The sequence below is a fragment of the Coregonus lavaretus genome, assembly GCF_964263955.1.
Source record: "Coregonus lavaretus genome assembly, chromosome: 34".
NCBI classification, from domain to species: Eukaryota; Metazoa; Chordata; class Actinopteri; order Salmoniformes; family Salmonidae; genus Coregonus; species Coregonus lavaretus.
The window spans coordinates 30,084,001-30,105,732 of NC_140021.1; the positions used below are offsets into that span (position 1 = coordinate 30,084,001).

The window sequence follows — 21,732 nt, forward strand, 5'->3', positions numbered from 1 at the left end:
TCTACATTGTCTATCTAAATCTTGAGAAAATACGTAAGGATGGTGGAATTCCACTGTCCTTTACAAAAACAGTATAGGAATCTAAAATCAGTGGTGTGTACTCTAACTGGGACAGATAGCATCCCTGACACCCCACAGCTGTTTAGAAGGACATTTCCACTCTGCAACACAGGAAGCCACACAGGAAGTTCGCTGACAGCTACCCATCATACCCTTGGGCTTCAGGAGGCAGCGCTCCACTTCCTAAATCTCTGTTTGATTTGACCACCCCTGCTCTCTCTTTAAGGTAATCTAAACGGTGATGTGGTGCTGCCAATTGATCCGGCCATATCTCAGAGTTTGAAAGAGTTTAGCCTTGGATGCTCTGATGGTGGCTGATTCACTTGATTCATTTCTGAGGCTGCCTCACTTCCAGGATGCGCATAATCCCCTAGATGTTCCCTTTCTGGTAAGAAACCACTTTTGGCACGACAGGCCGGCCGTCCGGCTGGCTGGCTTGTCAGGCAAAGGCTTGCCTTCAAAGGGAGAATAGAAATGGTTTGTTACCCGCAGAGTGAGCGAGGGCAGAGGAAGATCACTTGAAGGAACTGTAGCCCGGAGATGAAAGATAGCTAAAACTCTTTTATCTGTCTCTGTCTCTCGATTTGCACATCGGTCCGCATGGATTACACACACTGGGAATTATGGCAGTGGTGAAAAGAGGCTTCTATGAATATGAGACCAAGGAGAAACAGAGGAACAAATGCCCCATGCATCTGGGGTGTGTGATATTGTCCCCATGACCTCTCTCTGTAGAATAGATAGACAATCTCTGGAATGGAGGCCATTCTTCTCTCTCTCTCTCTCTCTCTCTCTCTCTCTCTCTCTCTCTCTCTCTCTCTCTCTCCTCTCTCCTCTCTCCTCTCTCCTCTCTCCTCTCTCCTCTCTCTCTAAGCTAGTGACGATGGTGCCAGTATGTTTAGGACATGGCTGTCATGTTAGCTCCGTGTGTTCACCAGGCTATTACAATTGGAGCTAAAATGTCACCTTCAGTATCTACAGTTTCTATGTGTAGATTGTTTTACCCTTTCTGAAGGTGACATTACGTGTCTACACGGTAGGTACCAGTATATACTATCCCCCACTGTATGTCCTACAGAAGGTGCATCAAAGCATTGGGCTTGTGGTTGGGTTGTCCTTATGAGATTTCCCAGAGACCGTATATAACATAAATAATTTAACATATATCATTTCCACATGGCACGGTTCTCTCTCCTGAGGATCCTGAATCTTGCCTTTTCAGCTTGGCATTTGATGTAATCTCAGATCCGTTTATTTCCAGCCAGTATTACATTTTCCGGCTAAGGTGTTTTAGTTTCAGTAAGAGGATAGCCATTTTATAACACAACAACACTGCCCTACCAAGCAAAAGAGCAGAGACTGCTCATAGAGTGAAACTGAGAAAAATAACCAAAATGTTTTTTTTTATTGTCCAGCCAAATGAATTGTAGGCAGATCATTGGAGATGTGGTTATCTGTTGTCTTACTATGAGGCAATTTATTATTCATATTGACCCTGACCTCTGACATGACCTTTGACCCTAGACAACAATTACTGCCTTCTTGCTTGGGACACCCACTGGAATACGTTTCCATGACGATTCGTTTTTTTACACAAACTTGTGTTAATATATGGCTGTCGGTGTTATATAGTCTAATACTTGTATCAGCGAAGAACAATAAATAATACCAAGGTAAACAGTAGACACTGCAGCCCAAAGCTCAGTGAAACCAAGGTAAAAGGCAGTAACCGACGTGAGTGATGCCAGTTACTGCCTTTTTCCTTGGTTTCACTGTAGCTTTTTGCAGTTACTGCAAACATGACCCCTCCATTTTCTCCATAACACAACACAATGGAGGCAGGACATTTGTCCACATGATAAAGCATGTATTTAATGTATAAAGAATGTCAACTCATTTTTGACCAAATGTGCAGTTACTGCTCTGTTGCTTGGTAGGGCAGAATAGATTTCTTCCTCTGAGTGACATTGCACTACAGGTACAATGCAAGGTTGGAGACAGTTATGTAGGGGTCTTCAACCTTTTCTTGCCCAGGGACCAGGACCAAGTCAAACCAGCGACCCAGGGACCTCCCCACATGATTGGAATAGGACAAGGCTGTTGTATTATTAGCGTGGTCGTTGCTAGTACTTCTATAAGGTGTTAGGACTTCTATAAGGTGTTAGGAGTGGCCATTCATTTGTTTACACCCTCACCCCCCTGTCTCTTCAGCTTCTGCTGTGCTCGTCTCATTAGATGGCATAGCTCTAAACAAGGCTAGCATAGCTCGCGGCTAGCATTAGCCACACACTACGGTTGGCCACATACTGAATCAATCAATCAATCAATCAATTTTATTTTATATAGCCCTTCTTACATCAGCTAATATCTCGAAGTGCTGTACAGAAACCCAGCCTAAAACCCCAAACAGCTAGTAATGCAGGTGTAGAAGCACGGTGGCTAGGAAAAACTCCCTAGAAAGGCAAAACCTAGGAAGAAACCTAGAGAGGAACCAGGCTATGAGGGGTGGCCAGTCCTCTTCTGGCTGTGCCGGGTGGAGATTATAACAGAACCATGCCAAGATGTTCAAAAATGTTCATAAGTGACAAGCATGGTCAAATAATAATCAGGAATAAATCTCAGTTGGCTTTTCATAGCCGATCATTAAGAGTTGAAAACAGCAGGTCTGGGACAGGTAGGGGTTCCATAACCGCAGGCAGAACAGTTGAAACTGGAATAGCAGCAAGGCCAGGCGGACTGGGGACAGCAAGGAGTCACCACGGCCGGTAGTCCCGACGTATGGTCCTAGGGCTCAGGTCTCTCAGTTGGCTTTTCATAGCCGATCATTAAGAGTTGAAAACAGCAGGTCTGGGACAGGTAGGGGTTTCGTAGCCGCAGGCAGAACAGTTGAAACTGGAATAGCAGCAAGGCCAGGCGGACTGGGGACAGCAAGGTGTCATCATGCCCGGTAGTCCTGACGTATGGTCCTAGGGCTCAGGTTCTCAGAGAGAAAGAGAGAACGAGAGAATTAGAGAGAGCATACTTAAATTCACACAGGACACTGGATAAGACAGGAGAAGTACTCCAGGTATAACCAACTAACCCCAGCCCCCCGACACATAAACTACTGCAGCATAAATACTGGAGGCTGAGACAGGAGCGGTCCGGAGACACTGTGGCCCCATCCGAAGAAACCCCCGGACAGGGCCAAACAGGAAGGATATAACCCCACCCACTCCGCCAAAGCACAGCCCCCGCACCACTAGAGGGATATCCCCAACCACCAACTTACAATCCTGAGACAAGGCCGAGTATAGCCCACAGAGGTCTCCACCACAGCACAAACCAGGGGGGGGGGCGCCAACCCAGACAGGAAGATCACGTCAGTAACTCAACCCACTCAAGTGACGCACCCCTCCCAGGGACGGCATGAAAGAGCACCAGCAAGCCAGTGACTCAGCCCCTGCAACAGGGTTAGAGGCAGAGAACCCCAGTGGAGAGGGGAACCGGCCTGGCAGAGACAGCAAGGGCTGTTCGTTGCTCCAGCCTTTCCGTTCACCTTCACACTCCTGGGCCAGACTACACTCAATCATATGACCTACTGAAGAGATAAGTCTTCAGTAAAGACTTAAAGGTTGAGACCGAGTCTGCGTCTCTCACATGGGTAGGCAGACTGTTCCATAAAAATGGAGATCTATAGGAGAAAGCCCTGCCTCCCGCTGTTTGCTTAGAAATTCTAGGGACAATTAGGAGGCCTGCGTCTTGTGACCGTAGCGTACGTATTGGTATGTACGGCAGGACCAACTCGGAAAGATAGGTAGGAGCAAGCCCATGTAACGCTTTATAGGTTAACAGTAAAACCTTGAAATCAGCCCTTGCCTTAACAGGAAGCCAGTGTAGGGAAGCTAGCACTGGAGTAATATGATCAAATTTCTTGGTTCTAGTCAGGATTCTAGCAGCCGTATTTAGCACTAACTGAAGTTTATTTAGTGCTTTATCCGGGTAGCCGGAAAATAGAGCATTGCAGTAGTCTAACCTAGAAGTAACAAATGCATGGATTAATTTTTCTGCATCATTTTTGGACAGAAAATTTCTGATTTTTGCAATGTTACGTAGATGGAAAAAAGCTGTCCTTGAAACAGTCTTGATATGTTCGTCAAAAGAGAGATCAGGGTCAAGAGTAACGCCTAGGTCCTTCACAGTTTTATTTGAGACGACTTTACAACCATCAAGATTAATTGTCAGATTTAACAGAAGATCTCTTTGTTTCTTGGGACCTAGAACAAGCATCTCTGTTTTGTCCGAGTTTAAAAGTAAAAAGTTTTCAGCCATCCACTTCCTTATGTCTGAAACACAGGCTTCTAGCGAGGGCAATTTTGGGGCTTCACCATGCTTCATTGAAATGTACAGCTGTGTGTCATCCGCATAGCAGTGAAAGTTAACATTATGTTTTCGAATAACATCCCCAAGAGGTAAAATATATAGTGAAAACAATAGTGGTCCTAAAACGGAACCTTGAGGAACACCGAAATGTACAGTTGATTTGTCGGAGGACAGACCATTCACAGAGACAAACTGATATCTTTCCGACAGGTAGGATCTAAACCAGGCCAGAACTTGTCCGTGTAGACCAATTTGGGTTTCCAGTCTCTCCAAAAGAATGTGGTGATCGATGGTGTCAAAGGCAGCACTAAGGTCTAGTAGCACGAGGACAGATGCAGAGCCTCGGTCTGACGCCATTAAAAGGTCATTTACCACCTTCACAAGTGCAGTCTCAGTGCTATGATGGGGTCTAAAACCAGACTGAAGCATTTCGTATACATTGTTTGTCTTCAGAAAGGCAGTGAGTTGCTGCGCAACAGCTTTTTCTAAAATTTTTGAGAGGAATGGAAGATTCGATATAGGCCGATAGTTTTTTATATTTTCCGGGTCAAGGTTTGGCTTTTTCAAGAGAGGCTTTATCACTGCCACTTTTAGTGAGTTTGGTACACATCCGGTGGATAGAGAGCTGTTTATTATGTTCAACATAGGAGGGCCAAGCACAGGAAGCAGCTCCTTCAGCAGTTTAGTAGGAATAGGATCCAGTATGCAGCTTGAAGGTTTAGAGGCCATGATTATTTTCATCATTGTGTCAAGAGATATAGTACTAAAACACTTAAGTGTCTCTCCCGATCCCAGGCCCTCGCAGAGCTGTGCAGATCCAGGACAGCTAAGCCCTGGAGGAATACGCAGATTCAAAGAGGAGTCCGTAATTTGCTTTCTAATGGTCATGATCTTTTCCTCAAAGAAGTTCATGAATTTATCACTGCTGAAGTGAAAGCCATCCTCTCTTGGGGAATGCTGCTTTTTAGTTAGCTTTGCAACAGTATCAAAAAGAAATTTTGGATTGTTCTTATTTTCCTCGATTAAGTTGGAAAAGTAGGATGATCGAGCAGCAGTGAGGGCTCTTCGGTACTGCACGGTACTGTCTTTCCAAGCTAGTCGGAAGACTTCCAGTTTGGTGTGGCGCCATTTCCGTTCCAATTTCCTGGAAGCTTGCTTCAAAGCTCGGGTATTTTCTGTATACCAGGGAGCTAGTTTCTTATGACAAATGTTTTTCGTTTTTAGGGGTGCAACTGCATCTAGGGTATTGCGCAAGGTTAAATTGAGTTCCTCAGTTAAGTGGTTAACTGATTTTTGTCCTCTGACGTCCTTGGGTAGGCAGAAGGAGTCTGGAAGGGCATCAATGAATTTTTGTGTTGTCTGAGAATTTATAGCACGACTTTTGATGCTCCTTGGTTGGGGTCTGAGCAGATTATTTGTTGCGATTGCAAACGTAATAAAATGGTGGTCCGATAGTCCAGGATTTTGTGGAAAAACATTAAGATCTACAACATTTATTCCATGGGACAAAACTAGGTCCAGAGTATGACTGTGGCAGTGAGTAGGTCCAGAGACATGTTGGACAAAACCCACTGAGTCGATAATGGCTCCGAAAGACTTTTGGAGTGGGTCTGTGGACTTCTCCATGTGAATATTAAAATCACCAAAAATTAGAATATGATCTGCTATGACTACAAGGTCTGATAGGAATTCAGGAAACTCAGAGAGGAACGCTGTATATGGCCCAGGAGGCCTGTAAACAGTAGCTATAAAAAGTGATTGAGTAGGCTGCATAGATTTCATGACTAGAAGCTCAAAAGATGAAAACGCCATATTTTTTTTTTTAAATTGAAATTTGCTATCGTAAATGTTAGCAACACCTCCGCCTTTGCGGGATGCACGGGGAATATGGTCACTAGTGTAACCAGGAGGTGAGGCCTCATTTAACACAGCAAATTCATCAGGCTTAAGCCATGTTTCAGTCAGGCCAATCACATCAAGATTATGATCAGTGATTAGTTCATTGACTATGACTGCCTTTGAAGTGAGGGATCTAACATTAAGTAACCCTATTTTGAGATGTGAGGTATCACGATCTCTTTCAATAATGGCAGGAATGGAGGAGGTCTTTATCCTAATAAGATTGCTAGGGTGAACACCGCCATGTTTAGTTTTGCCCAACCTAGATCGAGGCACAGACACAGTCTCAATGGGTATGGCTGAGCTGACTACACTGACTGTGCTATTGGCAGACTCCACTAAGCTGGCAGGTTGGCTAACAGCCTGCTGCCTGGCCTGCACCCTATTTCACTGTGGGGCTAGAGGAGTTAGAGCCCTATCTATGTTGGGCTCTAACGGAATGAGAAGAGGCAACTGAAAATATTACTGCCATATATCTTCTTTTCACAATTTTGTCTCTGGTCTGCGCCGCTTGCTTCGTCGGATGCTAGCTACACACGCACACACACAGGCATGTAAGTGTACACACACACCCTAAATACAGACACCGCTCTCACAATCTCATACAGTGTCCAGCCTCTCCCAGACCAACTGTGATTGATACTTTGTCTTCCGTCATCCCATTCCTATTTCCCTCTTCTCGTCTCTCTCTCATTTCATTTTACCTGCCTCCATCTAAAGTTCAGACTGGGCCCAATATGAACAGTCTGTCCCGGGATGCATTCCAAATAGCACCCTATTCCCTACATACTGCACTCCTTTTGACCAGAGCCCTGTGGACCCAGGTGAAAAGTAGTGCACTATATAGGGAACAGGGTGCCATTTGGGATGCCACCCCTGGGCTCTCTCAGTGGCTGCCATGGCCATTTGCAGTGCTAGGGGGTCTAGGGAGAGGGAGAGGGGGAGGAGAGAGGGAAGGAAGGAGGGAGAGAAGATGAGAGTTTTGGTGAGAGAATTGCCTAGCGGTGCCTGAGCAGAAGTGAGAATGTGCTGCTCCTATATTTAGACTTTTTAAGACACGAGTGAGTTAAATGAGGAAGACAGAACACCCTGTACCCTCTAAACTGGCCGGGGGGGGGGGGGGGGTTGTGTTCGCGCGCATGCGTGCCCATGTATACAGACACACATACACTCACACACATACATACACACACACATAGGTCACATGCTAGAGGGGCTCAGTGCTGTTCCAGTCTGACTGCTCTCATCCACCTCTTCACCATGCTTTATTTGAGTTAGATTGGATCTAAGGTTGCCCTAAATGTGATGGCCCTTAAAATAGGCCATGCCACTGCTTGTGATGGCTTCGCATGCATTCCTTTCTTAGGGATGAGGTTGAGCTACCGATCGTCTGTCAGCGTCTATGTGGTTTCCATTCAGACACGGAGTGGCTCATACTGCTTCATAACCAGTGGTTAGTGATGGACTCACCCCTTGTCTGTGTCTCTTAATACAGATGTACGGACGCACGCATACACACACACACACACACACACACACACACACACACACACACACACACACACAAACACTATAAATAGTCTGATGGTGACCGTTTGACCTTTTCTGTTGTGCCGTGCTTATAACTGTCTGGTTATGATTAAAATCACAGTAAAAATATGTCTGTTCAATTGTATGTTCTTGTGGTTGTAAATCGAATTGGTTTTATTGAATTCCATTTCCACCCAAACGTTTGGCTGTCTGTGTAACATTTCTTGTGACATTTTCTGTAAAAATAGAGAGAACTTCAGAAATTCCTCTTTTTTAAACTTTTTTTTTTCTTGCTTTTCCGCAGACAGGGAAAAAAAAAATATTTGACACATAACTTGAACCTTCCGTGACGCTTTACACATTCTTACAGTGAAGTCTCCATGGAATGAAATGGTCAGATCCCACGAACACTTCAAACATTTCACAGCAGACTCATTAAGATGTAAAAAACATGAGATGATCTCCTCCTCAAACTTTAAAACCCCTACACTAATCATAAAACACAGAACTGCTTCATTTCACCACCACATCTTATTTTGTTTCATTAAATAGAGAGATCTTCTGTTAGAGCAGAGATTTGATCTTTGATGTTAAAGAAGCGCAGCTTTTACCCACCCACGCCCCTCGCCTCCCCTCTCCCTGCTCCACACCCTCGACAGAAACCACGCCAATTCATTACAAGTCTCAGAAAGTCAATTATGGTAATAGTTCCCTTTGCCAGGGGACGCTTGGCAGAGCAACACGGAGGCTTTTTTTCTACACTTTTTTCTTTCACATCCATATTTTATATAGATCGCATTTAGATGTGCAAATTGATCGGAGGGGAGAGAGCGAGGAAGGGGGAGGAAAGCTTGTTCCCTCCCTAGCTCCAAGGCTGGGGGTTGCACGAAGAGACACTCCTGAGGAATCCCGCTCCCTTATTCATGTGAGCCTGGAACGTCGGGATTCTCCTAACCTCATTACGGAATATGGATGCGCACAGAGTAACTGTGCTGCAGCAGTGGGGCTGCCGACCGAAACCTCCTTCCCTTATCCACTCCACTCTCTGAAATTCTAACTTATGACTCTTCCTCATATCGGATAAACCCACGAGACAGGATGTCATGTTTCATAAATCACTCTCCTAAAATACATGAAAACAGTAGAGCCGACTTCATGTGGGAGGTTTAGTGTACTGACTTCATTTGAAGAGGTTAGTGTACTGACTTCATTTGGGAAGGTTTAGTGTACTGACTTCATTTGGGAAGGTTTAGTGTACTGGCTTCATTTGGCAAGGTTTGTGTACTGACTTCATTTGAAGAGGTTAGTGTACTGACATGATATAACTTAATTTGAGAGGGTTAGTTTAGTGTATAGTCTTAACATTTGAATAGCCTGTAGGGGAGGAGGAGAACCTGAACTGTACACTCTCCCCATCTGTTTCACTACTCGTCTAAAGGCGCAGGGAGAGGAGGGCTGCTCTGCTGCTAGTTGAGCCCACTGATGCAGAACTGAAATATGCATGCACCTGGATCTGATAGCATTGGCCGTCTAGTCCAGTGTCACAACATACAGTGACGTGACAAATGAGGTCTCAAACTCCTGTTTAAGCAACAATTACTGATTCACATATATTTCACTAACGAGGTGAAATGTCCTTACGTTGTAGCCGCCTGGAGATTTGGGATTTGGCTTGGCAAACTCTACACTGAGTATACCAAACATTAGGAACACCTTCCTGATATTCAGTTGCACTCCGCACCCCATTTTGCTGTTAGAACAGCCTCTATTCGTCGGGGCATGGACTCTAAAAGGTGTCGAAAGCGTTCCACATGGATGCTGGCCCATGTTGACTCCAATGCTTCACACAGTTGTGTCAAGTTGGCTGGATTTCCTTTGGGTGGTGGACCATTCTTGATACACACTGGAAACTGTTGAGCGTGAAAAACCCAGCAGCATTGCATTTCTTGACACAAACCGGTGCACCTGGCACCTACTACCATACCCCATTCAAAGGCAATTAAATATTTTGTCTTGCCCATTCACTCTCTGAATGGCACACATACAAAATCTACACTATTTACAGTGCATTCGGAAAGTATTCAGACCCCTTGAATTTTTCCACATTTCGTTACATTACAGCCTTATTCTAAAATGGATTCAATAGTTTTTTCCCATCATCAATCTACATGCAATATCCCATAATGACAAAGTGAAAACAGGTTTTTATAAATTTTTGCAAATGTATTAAAAATAAAGAACTGAAATATCACATTTACATAAGTATTCAGACCCTTTACTCAGTACTTTGTTGAAGCACCTTTGGCAGCGATTACAGCCTCTAGTCTTCTTGGGTATGAAGCTACAAGCTTGGCACACCTGTATTTGGGGAGTTTCTCCCATTCTTCTCTGCATATCCTCTCAAGCTCTAGCAGTTTGGATGGGGAGTGTCGCTGCACAGCTATTTTCAGGTCTCTCCAGAGATGTTCGATTGTGTTCAAGTCCGGGCTCTGGCTGGGCCACTCAAGGACATTCAGAGACTTGTCCCGAAGCAACTCCTGCATTGTCTTGGCTGTGTGCTTAGGGTCGTTGTCCTGTTGGAAGGTGAACTTTCGCCCCAGTCTGAGGTCCTGAGTGCTCTGGAGCAGGTTTTCATCAAGGATCTCTCTGTACTTTGCTCCGTTCATCTTTCCCTTGATCCTGACTAGTCTCCCAGTCCCTGCAGCTGAAAAACATCACCACAGCATGATGCTGCCACCACCATGCTTCACTGTAGATATGGTGCCAGGTTTCCTCCAGATGTGACACTTGGCATTCAGGCCAAAGAGTTCAATCTTGGTTTCATCAAACCAGAGAATCTTGTTTCTCATGGTCTGAGAGTCCTTTAGGTGCCTTTTGGAAAACTCCAAGCGGGCTGTCATGTGCCTTTTACTGAGGAGTGGCTTCCGTCAGGCCACTCTACCATAAAGGCCTGATTGGTGGAGTGCTGCAGACATGGTTGTCCTTCTGGAAGGTTCTCCCATTCTCCACAGAGGAACTCTGGAGCTCTGTCAGAGTGACCATCGGGTTTTTGGTCACCTCACCTCCCTGACTAAGGCCCTTCTCCCCCGATTGCTCAGTTTGGTCAGGCGGCCAGCTCTAGGAAAAACCTTGGTGGTTCCAAACATCTTCCATTTAAGAATGATGGAGGCCACTGTGTTCCTGGGGACCTTTAATGCTGCAGACATTTTTTGGTACCCTTCCCCAGATCTGTGCCTCGACACAATCCTGTCTCGGAGCTCTACGGACAATTCCTTTGACCTCGGCTTGGTTTTTGCTCTGACATGCACTGTCAACTGTTGAACCTTATATAGACAAGTGTGTGCCTTTCCAAATCATGTCCAATCAATTTACCACAGGTGGACTCCAATCAAGTTGTAGAAACATCTCAGGGATGAGCAATGGAAACAGGATGCACCTGAGCTCAATTTCGAGTCTCATAGCAAAGGGTCTGAATACTTACAGTATGTAAATAAGGTATTTCTGTTTTTTTATTTGTAATACATTTGCAAACATTTCTAAAATTCATGTTTTCGCTTTGTCATTATGGGGTATTGTGTGTCGATTGATGAGGAAAACATTTGATTTAATCCATTTTAGAATAAGGCTTTAACATAGCAAGACGTGGAAAAAGTCAAGGGGTCTGAATACTTTCCAAATAATTGGATACAAAATTATGTGGACATCCCTTCAAATTAGTGGATTTGGGTATTTCAGCCACACCCGTTGCTGACAGGTTTATAAAATCGAGCACACAGCCATGCAATCTCCATAGACAAACATTGGCAGTAGAATGGCCTTACTGAAGAGCTCAGTGACTTTCAACGTGGCACCGTCATAGGATGCCCCCTTTCCAACAAGTCTGTTTGTCAAATGTTTGCCCTGCTAGAGCTGCCCCGGTCAACTGTAAGTGCTGTTATTGTGAAGTGGAAACGTCACGGCTCAGCCGCGAAGTGGTGGGCCACACAAGCTCACAGAACGGGGCCGCCAAGTGCTGAAGCACGTAGCACTTAAAAATCGTCTGTCCTCGGTTGCAACACTCACCGAGTTCCAAACTGCCTCTGGAAGCAACGCTTGTCGGGTGCTTCATGAAATGGATTTCCATGGACGAGCAGCTGCACACAAGCCTTATATCACCATGCGCAATGCCAAGCGTCGGCTGGAGTGGTGTAAAGCTCGCCGCCATTGGACTCTGGAGCAGTGGAAACCCGTTCTCTGGAGTGATGAATCACGCTTCACCATCTGGCATTATGACGGATGAATCTGGGTTTGGCGGATGCCAGGAGAACACTACCTGCCCCAATACATAGTGCCAACTGTAAAGTTTGGTGGAGGGGGAATAATGGTCTGGGGCTGTTTTTCAAGGTTCGGGCTAGGCTTCTTAGTTCCAGTGAAGGGAAATATTAACGCTACTGCATACAATGACATTCTAGACGATTCTGTGCTTGTTTTTTTTTTTTTTTTTTTACCTTTATTTAACAAGGCAAGTCAGTTAAGAACAAATTCTTATTTACAATGACGGCCTACACCGGCCAAACCCGGATGACGCTGGGCCAATTGTGCGCTGCCCTATGGGACTCCCAATCACGGCCGGTTGTGATACAGCCTGGAATCGAACCAGGGGGTCTGTAGTGACGCCTCAAGCACTGAGATGCAGTGCCTTAGACCGCTGCGCCTCTCGGGAGCCCAGACAATGCCCCCATGCACAAAGTGAGGTCCATACAGAAATTGTTTGTCAAGATCGGTGTGGAAGAACTTGACTGGCCTGCAAAGATGCCCTGACCTCAACCCCATCGAACACCTTTGGGATGAATTGGAACGCCAACTGCTAGCCAGGCCTAATCTCCCAACATCAGTACCCAACATCAGTGCCCAACCTCATTAATGCTCTTGTGGCTGAATGGAAGCAAGTGCCTGCAGCAATGTTCCAACATCTAGTGGAAAGCCTTCCCAGAAGAGTGGAGGCTGTTATAGCAGCAAATGGGGACCAACTCCATATTAATGCCCATGATTTTGGAATGAGATGTTCGACAATCAGATGTCCACATACTTTTGGTCATGTAGTGTATGTCTCAATTGTCTCAAGGCTTAAAAATCCTTCTTCAACCCGTCTCCTCCCCTTCATCTACACTAATTGAAGTGGATTTAACAGGTGACCTCAATAAGGGATCTTAGCTTTCACATGGTCAGTCTATGTCATGGAAAAAGCAGATGTCCTTCATGTGTTGTGTACTCAAGTGTTTCGTACACTCAGTGTATACCTCTGGGTCCCAGTTCACCCTCTGTGTCACGTTAAGCCTTATCACACAGAAACCATTTGTATTTCTCCCCTGTTTCTCTTCAGTTGCTATTCTGAGTTCATTTATTTCCTGTTTGGCTGTGCGGCGGCAGTGAGAAGCAAGTAGCCAGAGATAAAAACCAGCCGGGCCTTTTCAGTTGGGCGCTCTGCTCTTTCCCGGCAGCTATTATTGTAACCTGGATGACCCCAGGCGTGAATTAAGGAGGCCCGCGCGTTAGGCAGGCCAGCAGATAAAGGGAGAGGAGGGTAATAAAACCACAGAGAACAGAGGGATGGAGGGAGGGATGAAAGTCTACAAAACAAAGGACCTTCAGAGGCACTCAGGATCCTCTATTAGCAGTGTCTATATACTGTATGTATCTGGTTTGTCTCATGCTGGCATAGAGAGACACACATACTGCTACCTGTCACACACACACACACACTCTGACTTCCATCAGGGCAGTGAGGGATATATATATATATATATATATATATATATATATATATATATATATATATATACAGTGGGGAAAAAAAGTATTTAGTCAGCCACCAATTGTGCAAGTTCTCCCACTTAAAAAGATGAGAGAGGCCTGTAATTTTCATCATAGGTACACGTCAACTATTACAGACAAATTGAGATTTTTTTTCTCCAGAAAATCACATTGTAGGATTTTTAATGAATTTATTTGCAAATTATGGTGGAAAATAAGTATTTGGTCACCTACAAACAAGCAAGATTTCTGGCTCTCACAGACCTGTAACTTCTTCTTTAAGAGGCTCCTCTGTCCTCCACTCGTTACCTGTATTAATGGCACCTGTTTGAACTTGTTATCAGTATAAAAGACACCTGTCCACAACCTCAAACAGTCACACTCCAAACTCCACTATGGCCAAGACCAAAGAGCTGTCAAAGGACACCAGAAACAAAATTGTAGACCTGCACCAGGCTGGGAAGACTGAATCTGCAATAGGTAAGCAGCTTGGTTTGAAGAAATCAACTGTGGGAGCAATTATTAGGAAATGGAAGACATACAAGACCACTGATAATCTCCCACGATCTGGGGCTCCACGCAAGATCTCACCCCGTGGGGTCAAAATGATCACAAGAACGGTGAGCAAAAATCCCAGAACCACACGGGGGACCTAGTGAATGACCTGCAGAGAGCTGGGACCAAAGTAACAAAGCCTACCATCAGTAACACACTACGCCGCCAGGGACTCAAATGCTACAGTGCCAGACGTGTCCCCCTGCTTAAGCCAGTACATGTCCAGGCCCGTCTGAAGTTTGCTAGAGTGCATTTGGATGATCCAGAAGAGGATTGGGAGAATGTCATATGGTCAGATGAAACAAAAATATAACTTTTTGGTAAAAACTCAACTCGTCGTGTTTGGAGGACAAAGAATGCTGAGTTGCATTCAAAGAACACCATACCTACTGTGAAGCATGGGGGTGGAAACATCATGCTTTGGGGCTGTTTTTCTGCAAAGGGACCAGGACGACTGATCCGTGTAAAGGAAAGAATGAATGGGGCCATGTATCGTGAGATTTTAAGTGAAAACCTCCTTCCATCAGCAAGGGCATTGAAGATGAAACGTGGCTGGGTCTTTCAGCATGACAATGATCCCAAACACACCGCCTGGGCAACGAAGGAGTGGCTTCGTAAGAAGCATTTCAAGGTCCTGGAGTGGCCTAGCCAGTCTCCAGATCTCAACCCCATAGAAAATCTTTGGAGGGAGTTGAAAGTCTGTGTTGCACAGCGACAGCCCCAAAACATCACTGCTCTAGAGGATATCTGCATGGAGGAATGGGCCAAAATACCAGCAACAGTATGTGAAAACCTTGTGAAGACTTACAGAAAACGTTTGACCTGTGTCATTGCCAACAAAGGGTATATAACAAAGTATTGAGAAACTTTTGTTATTGACCAAATACTTATTTTCCACCATAATTTGCAAATAAATTCATTAAAAATCCTACAATGTGATTTTCTGGATTATTTTTTCTCATTTTGTCTGTCATAGTTGACGTGTACCTATGATGAAAATTACAGGCCTCTCTCATCTTTTTTAAGTGGGAGAACTTGCACAATTGGTGGCTGACTAAATACTTTTTTTCCCCACTGTATATATATATAACCTATATACAGTTTTTTTTCTGGATCAAAATGGTGCTTAGGTGGTGGGTGTGGCTAGGGCATGGCCATGGGCGACACGAAAAAACACATAGGTAGCCCACCCAATACTTTTCTATGCAGAAAAAACCCTGATATAGAATGAAAAAACAGATTAGGCACTCAGTGTATGTAGTGTGTGTGTGTGCGCACACGTGTGAGTACGTTTTGTCCATCATTACGTGAACAGTATGTGACAAGGGTTTTTCTGTGGTGTGAAAGAAATAGGGCGGGCGGCGGTTTGGGAGAGATTAAACACGGAAGTTGGCAGAGATTCACGCAATCCGATGCAACATTGGCGCAAGGCGAGCGCTTTTCTCATGTTTCGTAAACCAGAACACACTCCAGCGTAAATGACTGCTTACATAACACACAGACCACAGCAGTCTGGTCTGGTATGAGCAGCTAGCACCCTTCAGATCCACACCAAGCCATAGGGAAAAGGATGGGCCATCCAATCACACATACAAACACACAATACACACACACACAATACACACACACACAATACACATTCACGCACAGTCAATACAGAACACATATAGTGCATTCGGAAAGTATTCAGACCCCTTGACTTTTTCCACATTTTGTTACGTTACAGCCTTATTCTAAAATGGATTAAATAGTTTTTTCCCCCCCTCATCAATCTACACACAATACCCCATAATGACAAAACAAAAACAGGTTTTTAGAATATTTTTAAAAACTATTTAATCCATTTTAGAATAAAGCTGTAACGTAACAAAGTGGAAAAAGTCAAGGGGTCTGAATACTTTCTGAATTAACTGTACACACACACAATACTCTCCAATGGCATTGGATCATCGGATTAACAAGGCAAGTATTCTCATAAAAGTGCTGGAGAGGGGCTGTGAATGGGACTGTTGACTGCTTGACTACTTACACGGCTCAGTGATTACAATGCCAGTCGTGGTGGCATAACACCATGGGCTGCATCTCAAATGGCATCCTATACCCTATATAATGCGCTACTTTTGACCAGAGCCCTATGGGTTTCAGAGGAGGCTGGTGGGAGGAGCTATAGGAGGAGGGGCTCATTGTAATGGCTGGAATGGAATAAATGGAACGAAGTCAAACATGCGGTTTCCATATGTTTGATGTGATTGATACCGTTCCATTTATTTACTGTAATTCCAGCCATTACAATGAGCACGTCCTCCTATAGCTCCTCCCACCAGCCCGCTCTGATGGGTTTCCTTATTGCACTAAGTTGGAAAAAAGGGTGCCATTTGTGATACAGCCCATAGATGGGGAACAGGACAGAAGCCAGCTCTCTCTCACTGACCTCTGTTCACAAGGGAAAGAGTTTGTTTCCCAGAGCGTTGTCTGAAAGAGATAAGCGGTAGTTCTCGCTCTGCCACAGTAATACAGAGACATAAAATTAAACAGAGTTTTTACATGGATTTCTTGACGCTGTGCCAAAGTTAGACTGTGCCGTGATTAGAAGTTTTCCTCGGTTCCTTTGTTTTTTTCTCCATCTTTACTCTGTGCCATGTTTAATTTCACCTCTGACTCTCTCTCTCTCCCTTCGCTCTCTCTCTCCCTCTCTCCCTTCGCTCTCTCTCTCCCTCTCTCCCTTCGCTCTCTCTCTCTCTCTCTCTCTCCCTTCGCTCTCTCTCTCTCTCCCTTCGCTCTCGCTCTCTCTCGCTCTCTCCCTTCGCTCTCTCTCTCTCGCTCTCTCCCTTCGCTCTCTCGCTCTCTCCCTTCGCTCTCTCGCTCTCTCCCTTCGCTCTCTCGCTCTCTCCCTTCGCTCTCTCGCTCTCTCCCTTCGCTCTCTCTCTCTCTCTCTCCCTTCGCTCTCTCTCTCTCTCTCTCCCTTCGCTCTCTCTCTCTCTCTCTCCCTTCGCTCTCTCTCTCTCTCCCTTCTCTCTCTCTCTCTCTCTCTCTCTCTCTCTCTCTCTCTCTCTCTCTCTCTCTCTCTCTCTCGCTCTCTCGCTCTCTCTCTCTCTCTCTCTCTCTCTCTTTCTTCTCCAGGATATTGAGGACCCAGTCTCTAGAATGGTACTATAACAACGTGAAGAGCCGCTTCAAGAGGTTCGGCAGTGCCAAGGTTCTGAAGACGCTCTACAGGAATCACATAGTGGAGAGAGGAGGCATCTCTGATCTACCAGGTACATGTAAAAGTCTCCTCGTGGCCTTTCATGACTGCATCAGTCCAAAGCAAACTCTCTCCCTCTCTCTGTCTTCTTGTACAGAACAGTGTCATATCTCTGGAGTTTAAAATATCTATGGAACATTCCACCATAAAAAAAGCATTTTAATTATATGAAGAGTACCTTGGTCCAGCTTAATTTAATGACCAAGTAACCAAAGAGCACCTTCATTCTACATTTTGCAGTGCTTCCTGGTCCTTCTTTTTGCCATGTATCAAAAAATATATATACTTTTTTTATTTATCTCTCTGGACTTCTATATGGCCCCTCTCTAACCTACTGCCTGGCCCATTTTGTGTGCTATGTTGGTTAATGCGTATTAATGGCTCTCAGTCAGTAACTCAACTACAGGGGGCAAAAGGTCTCAGGTCACATTTCCACTCTCATACATACAGTAGAGATAACCACACTCAGTCACATGGTGAAAAACAGAAACAATGGCCATTAGATATACACACCCACGCTTTTGCTCTAACACACACTGTCACACACACATACACACACATTATCTCTCGTTCGTACGCACACACACATTATCTATTTTTCGTACCCCCCAACCCCCCACACACACACACTCACTCCCCCACCCCCCTTCCCCCACACACGTCATCTCTCTTTCATACACAAACACACTCATCATCCAACACTGGGCAGCCTCCTGGATACAGTAGACGGTCCTAATCCCTGAGGTTTGAGAGGGGTAATCCTTGTGTAATATTAGCAGACAGCTAGCGTTAAGGCTGCTGCTCAGTAAGCCTAATGGGAGAGAGCAGAGTGGCCATGCTGCTAGGCCTGGGTGGGGTGGTGGTGATGGGGCGGCAGCTGCTCTGCTGGCTGGGTCGTAATCCCCTCAGTGGCCCGGGCCACTTTGGTCTCTGAATGATTAGTTCCTGCTGTGGGAACAGTGGAGACACGTTTTATCTGCCCTCATCCTCTCAGCATCCAGAGACCGTTGTTTCCCTCTCCCTCCATCAGCCTGACCGCTTGGATTGTATAGAGTTAGGGAATATTACCGTGGGTTAAAGGGGTAATCTGGAATTCAAACATCAACAGCGGTGGGATGGGGCTTTTAAAAGTGATATTCTTCGATAATTAATAGCTCTCTATATCATCAATTTAAAAGTAAAAAAAATCCCAGATTGCCCCTTTAAAGGGATGTGTTGATTGAACAGAAGGGTACACCCCCCTGACTTCCAATGCTGATGTGGAACAGGCTGGTATTGTCAAAAGTGTCCAACATGGCCATAAGGTCTACTTATAGCAGTTATAGGGCCACTGTATTTCCTTAGCCAGCCTACTGGAACAGCTGCTAGTCATAGCAGTTATATCACTATTTGAAGCATTAGGAGTGTCAAAGCTCCAGTACTGGTGACTGTTTGTCTACCTGACTGGTGGCTGTTGGTCCAATCAGCTCCACTGTCTGCCAATCTGCTTTCCAGCTGTCCCCCTCTGATCCCATCCCCTCCCCTCCCCTTCCACCTCTCCCCCTCTCCTCTACTCTCCCCGTCTCCTCTACTGTCCTCCTCTCCACTCACTGCCACTCTTACATCACACAGGCAGAAAATAGGATTAGCTGCTAGCTGCCGCTGGGCTCCCATTTCAGATGAGCTGAACAGATTATACTGCCTGAGAGACTGCATCCCACCGTACTGACGCGTGCGTGCTGACACGTGCGTGCGTGCGTGTTTGTGCGGCCATGTGTGTTGTCCCTGAGAATGTCCTCCTCACCATTCTGAGTGCGCTCCCCCTCCTCCACCTCCTCCTCCTCTTCCTCGTATATTAGATTGAAAGGGTAAAGATTGTAAAGATGTACCCATAATGGGTCAAGGCCATGGCGCTGTAGAAATACTGGATGATGACATTTTGTATTCATCTGAGCCCACATTGTGTGAAGCCACATTGTGAAGGCACATGTTAGTGACATAACGAACTATACCTCGAATCATCAGAAGAAAAAAATATATTTGGGGAGATCAATCTGACTGCAGCTGTTGGTTTGAGTTGAGGAGCCTTTGACAAAGGAAAAGTCAAACGCTTCGAAAAAGAGCAGATAGGATTTGAAAGTAATAGATCACTTTCCGTCCAATTGAAAATCACAGGTGAATGAAGGTTAGGTTTTAACTCCATTGCCATTTTAAAGGGATAGTTCACCCAAATTACAAAATGACATATTGGTGTCCGTACCCTGTAAGCAGAACAAGACTTCGACTACTGGTTTTTGGATAAAAATGCGAAAAAGTGAGCATTTGGAAACAGTGGACAGGTAAACTAAACCTAAGCATCGATTGCCGTCTTACCTTATCCATAAACTGCTTACAGGAAACGAAACCAATATGTTGTTTTGTAATTTTGGTGAACTATCACTTTAACTGCATCACTTCCCCTTGAGAATGATGTGTGACCTTCACTCCAACATGTCTGGAACTTAAATGTGAGGTATTTGTACCTTTCAAGTCTGTCGTATGCAGTGAAGGTGAGATCTGTACCTGTGTGACCTACAAGCAGACTACTGCTGGACTTCTTTGATGGATGTGGCCTCAATGACCTGTTTGTGTGTGTGTGCGTGCGTGCGTGCACATGTGTGTGTGTGTGTGCGCTTCTGTTTCTGCTTGCCTGTGTGAGTGTGTGCGTCCGTTCGTGCATACGTGTGTGCTTGTTTTAAACATCGATAAAGGATTGGAGGAGTAGCCACACAATGGGCCATGTATAACCCAAAGCATTGGAGAGGAGGTGAAGGGAGTCACATGCAATATGTCAGGGACTCCCTCCAACCACATACCCTACTATACACTCAACCCTAGACCTGTCACCCTAGACTTACACACTCATCTTAGACCTGCCCATCTATGGAGAATAGGCTATATTTGAAAATATCTATGTTTACCAATTCTCACCAAGGTATATTTTTTCATTATTTATCAAAAGATGTGAAAACGTTTGAGCCGTGTTTGTACATACTATGTGACAGCTACGGAATTGCTTTCTCGGAAATTGAACACATTTGACTCAAGCAATACGTTCACTAAGCAATCAACACACTGTCAAAGAGAGCGCATCATGTTATCCTGCTCGAGTCCCAAATGGCTATTCCGTATGGGGCTTTGTTCTATAGTGCACTACAGTATATAGGAAATATGGTGACATTTGGGATGCATCCCAGCTCTGACTTTGGCTGTGTATCTTTTCGCATCCGATCTTCTTCAAAGCTTATCTGATTAGTCAAAAGACCAATTAGTGAAAAAATGATCAGAATTGGACTGCCTGTCTAAACACAGCCTAAGAAACAGCCAGCTCTTGTCACCTCTAAAAATCCCACTTTCTGATTTAGAGAATGAGAGAAAACGTGTGTCCTAGAGGTCTTTGCTCTCTAGCCTCAGTGTGGCCTGAGAATTGTCAAACAGAGACAGCACCACACATTGAAAATAACAAACTCTACTTAATGCTATCTAGCTTTAATTCACCCACACTCGCAAACTACTATAAGGTTCCAACAACAGCAAGATAACAGTGCCGCATGCATGATAGCGTTTTACAGCACAAGCAAGATAGCATTCCTGGGGTAGTGGCGCACAGTAAATGTTTATGTAGAACAACGTGATAATATTCACAGAACCACAAGATAACGTTCCCCAATCATTACAACTCAAATCACATTTTATTTGTCACATGCGCCGAATACAACTGGTGCGGCAACTGGTGTGGCTGGAGTCTATGGTTTGGGTGGCTGGAGTCTTTGGCAATTTTTCGGGCCTTCCTCTGACACAGCCTAATATAGAGGTCCTGGATGGCAGGGAGATCGGCCCCAGTGATGTACTGGGCTGTCCGAACCACCTTCTGTAGGGCTTTGCAGTCAAGGGCGGTGCATTTTCCATAACAAGTGGTGATGCAGCCAGTTAATATGCTCTCAATGGTGCAGCTGTATAACTTTTTTGAAGATCCGAGGGCCCATGCCAAATCTTTTCAGCCTCCTGAGGGAGAAGAGGCGCTGCCGTGCCCTCTTCACGACTGTGCGGGTGTGTGTGGACCATGTTAATTCCTTAGTGATGTGGACGCCAAGGAACTTAAAGCTCTCGACCCGCTCCACTACCGCCCCATCATTGATGTGGATGGGGTTTTTCTCTCGGACCTCCTCCCTGTAAGCTGACTCATCGCCATCGGTGATCAGGCCTACCACCGTCGTGGCAAACTTGATGATGGCGTTGGAGTCGTGCGTGGCCACGCAGTCGTGGGTGAA

At 45.2% G+C, this 21,732-nt stretch overlaps 1 protein-coding gene across 1 annotated transcript in view; it reads left to right on the forward strand.

The window, feature by feature from the left end:
- LOC311109024 (rab effector MyRIP-like) overlaps positions 1-21,732 on the forward strand; it is a gene marked incomplete at both ends in the record, with an annotated part of 164,821 nt that overhangs the window by 116,710 nt on the left and 26,379 nt on the right. Inside the window, 1 exon segment of the mRNA XM_084151808.1 lies at positions 17,320-17,456. Coding sequence (XP_084007934.1) covers positions 17,320-17,456 — 137 coding nt within the window.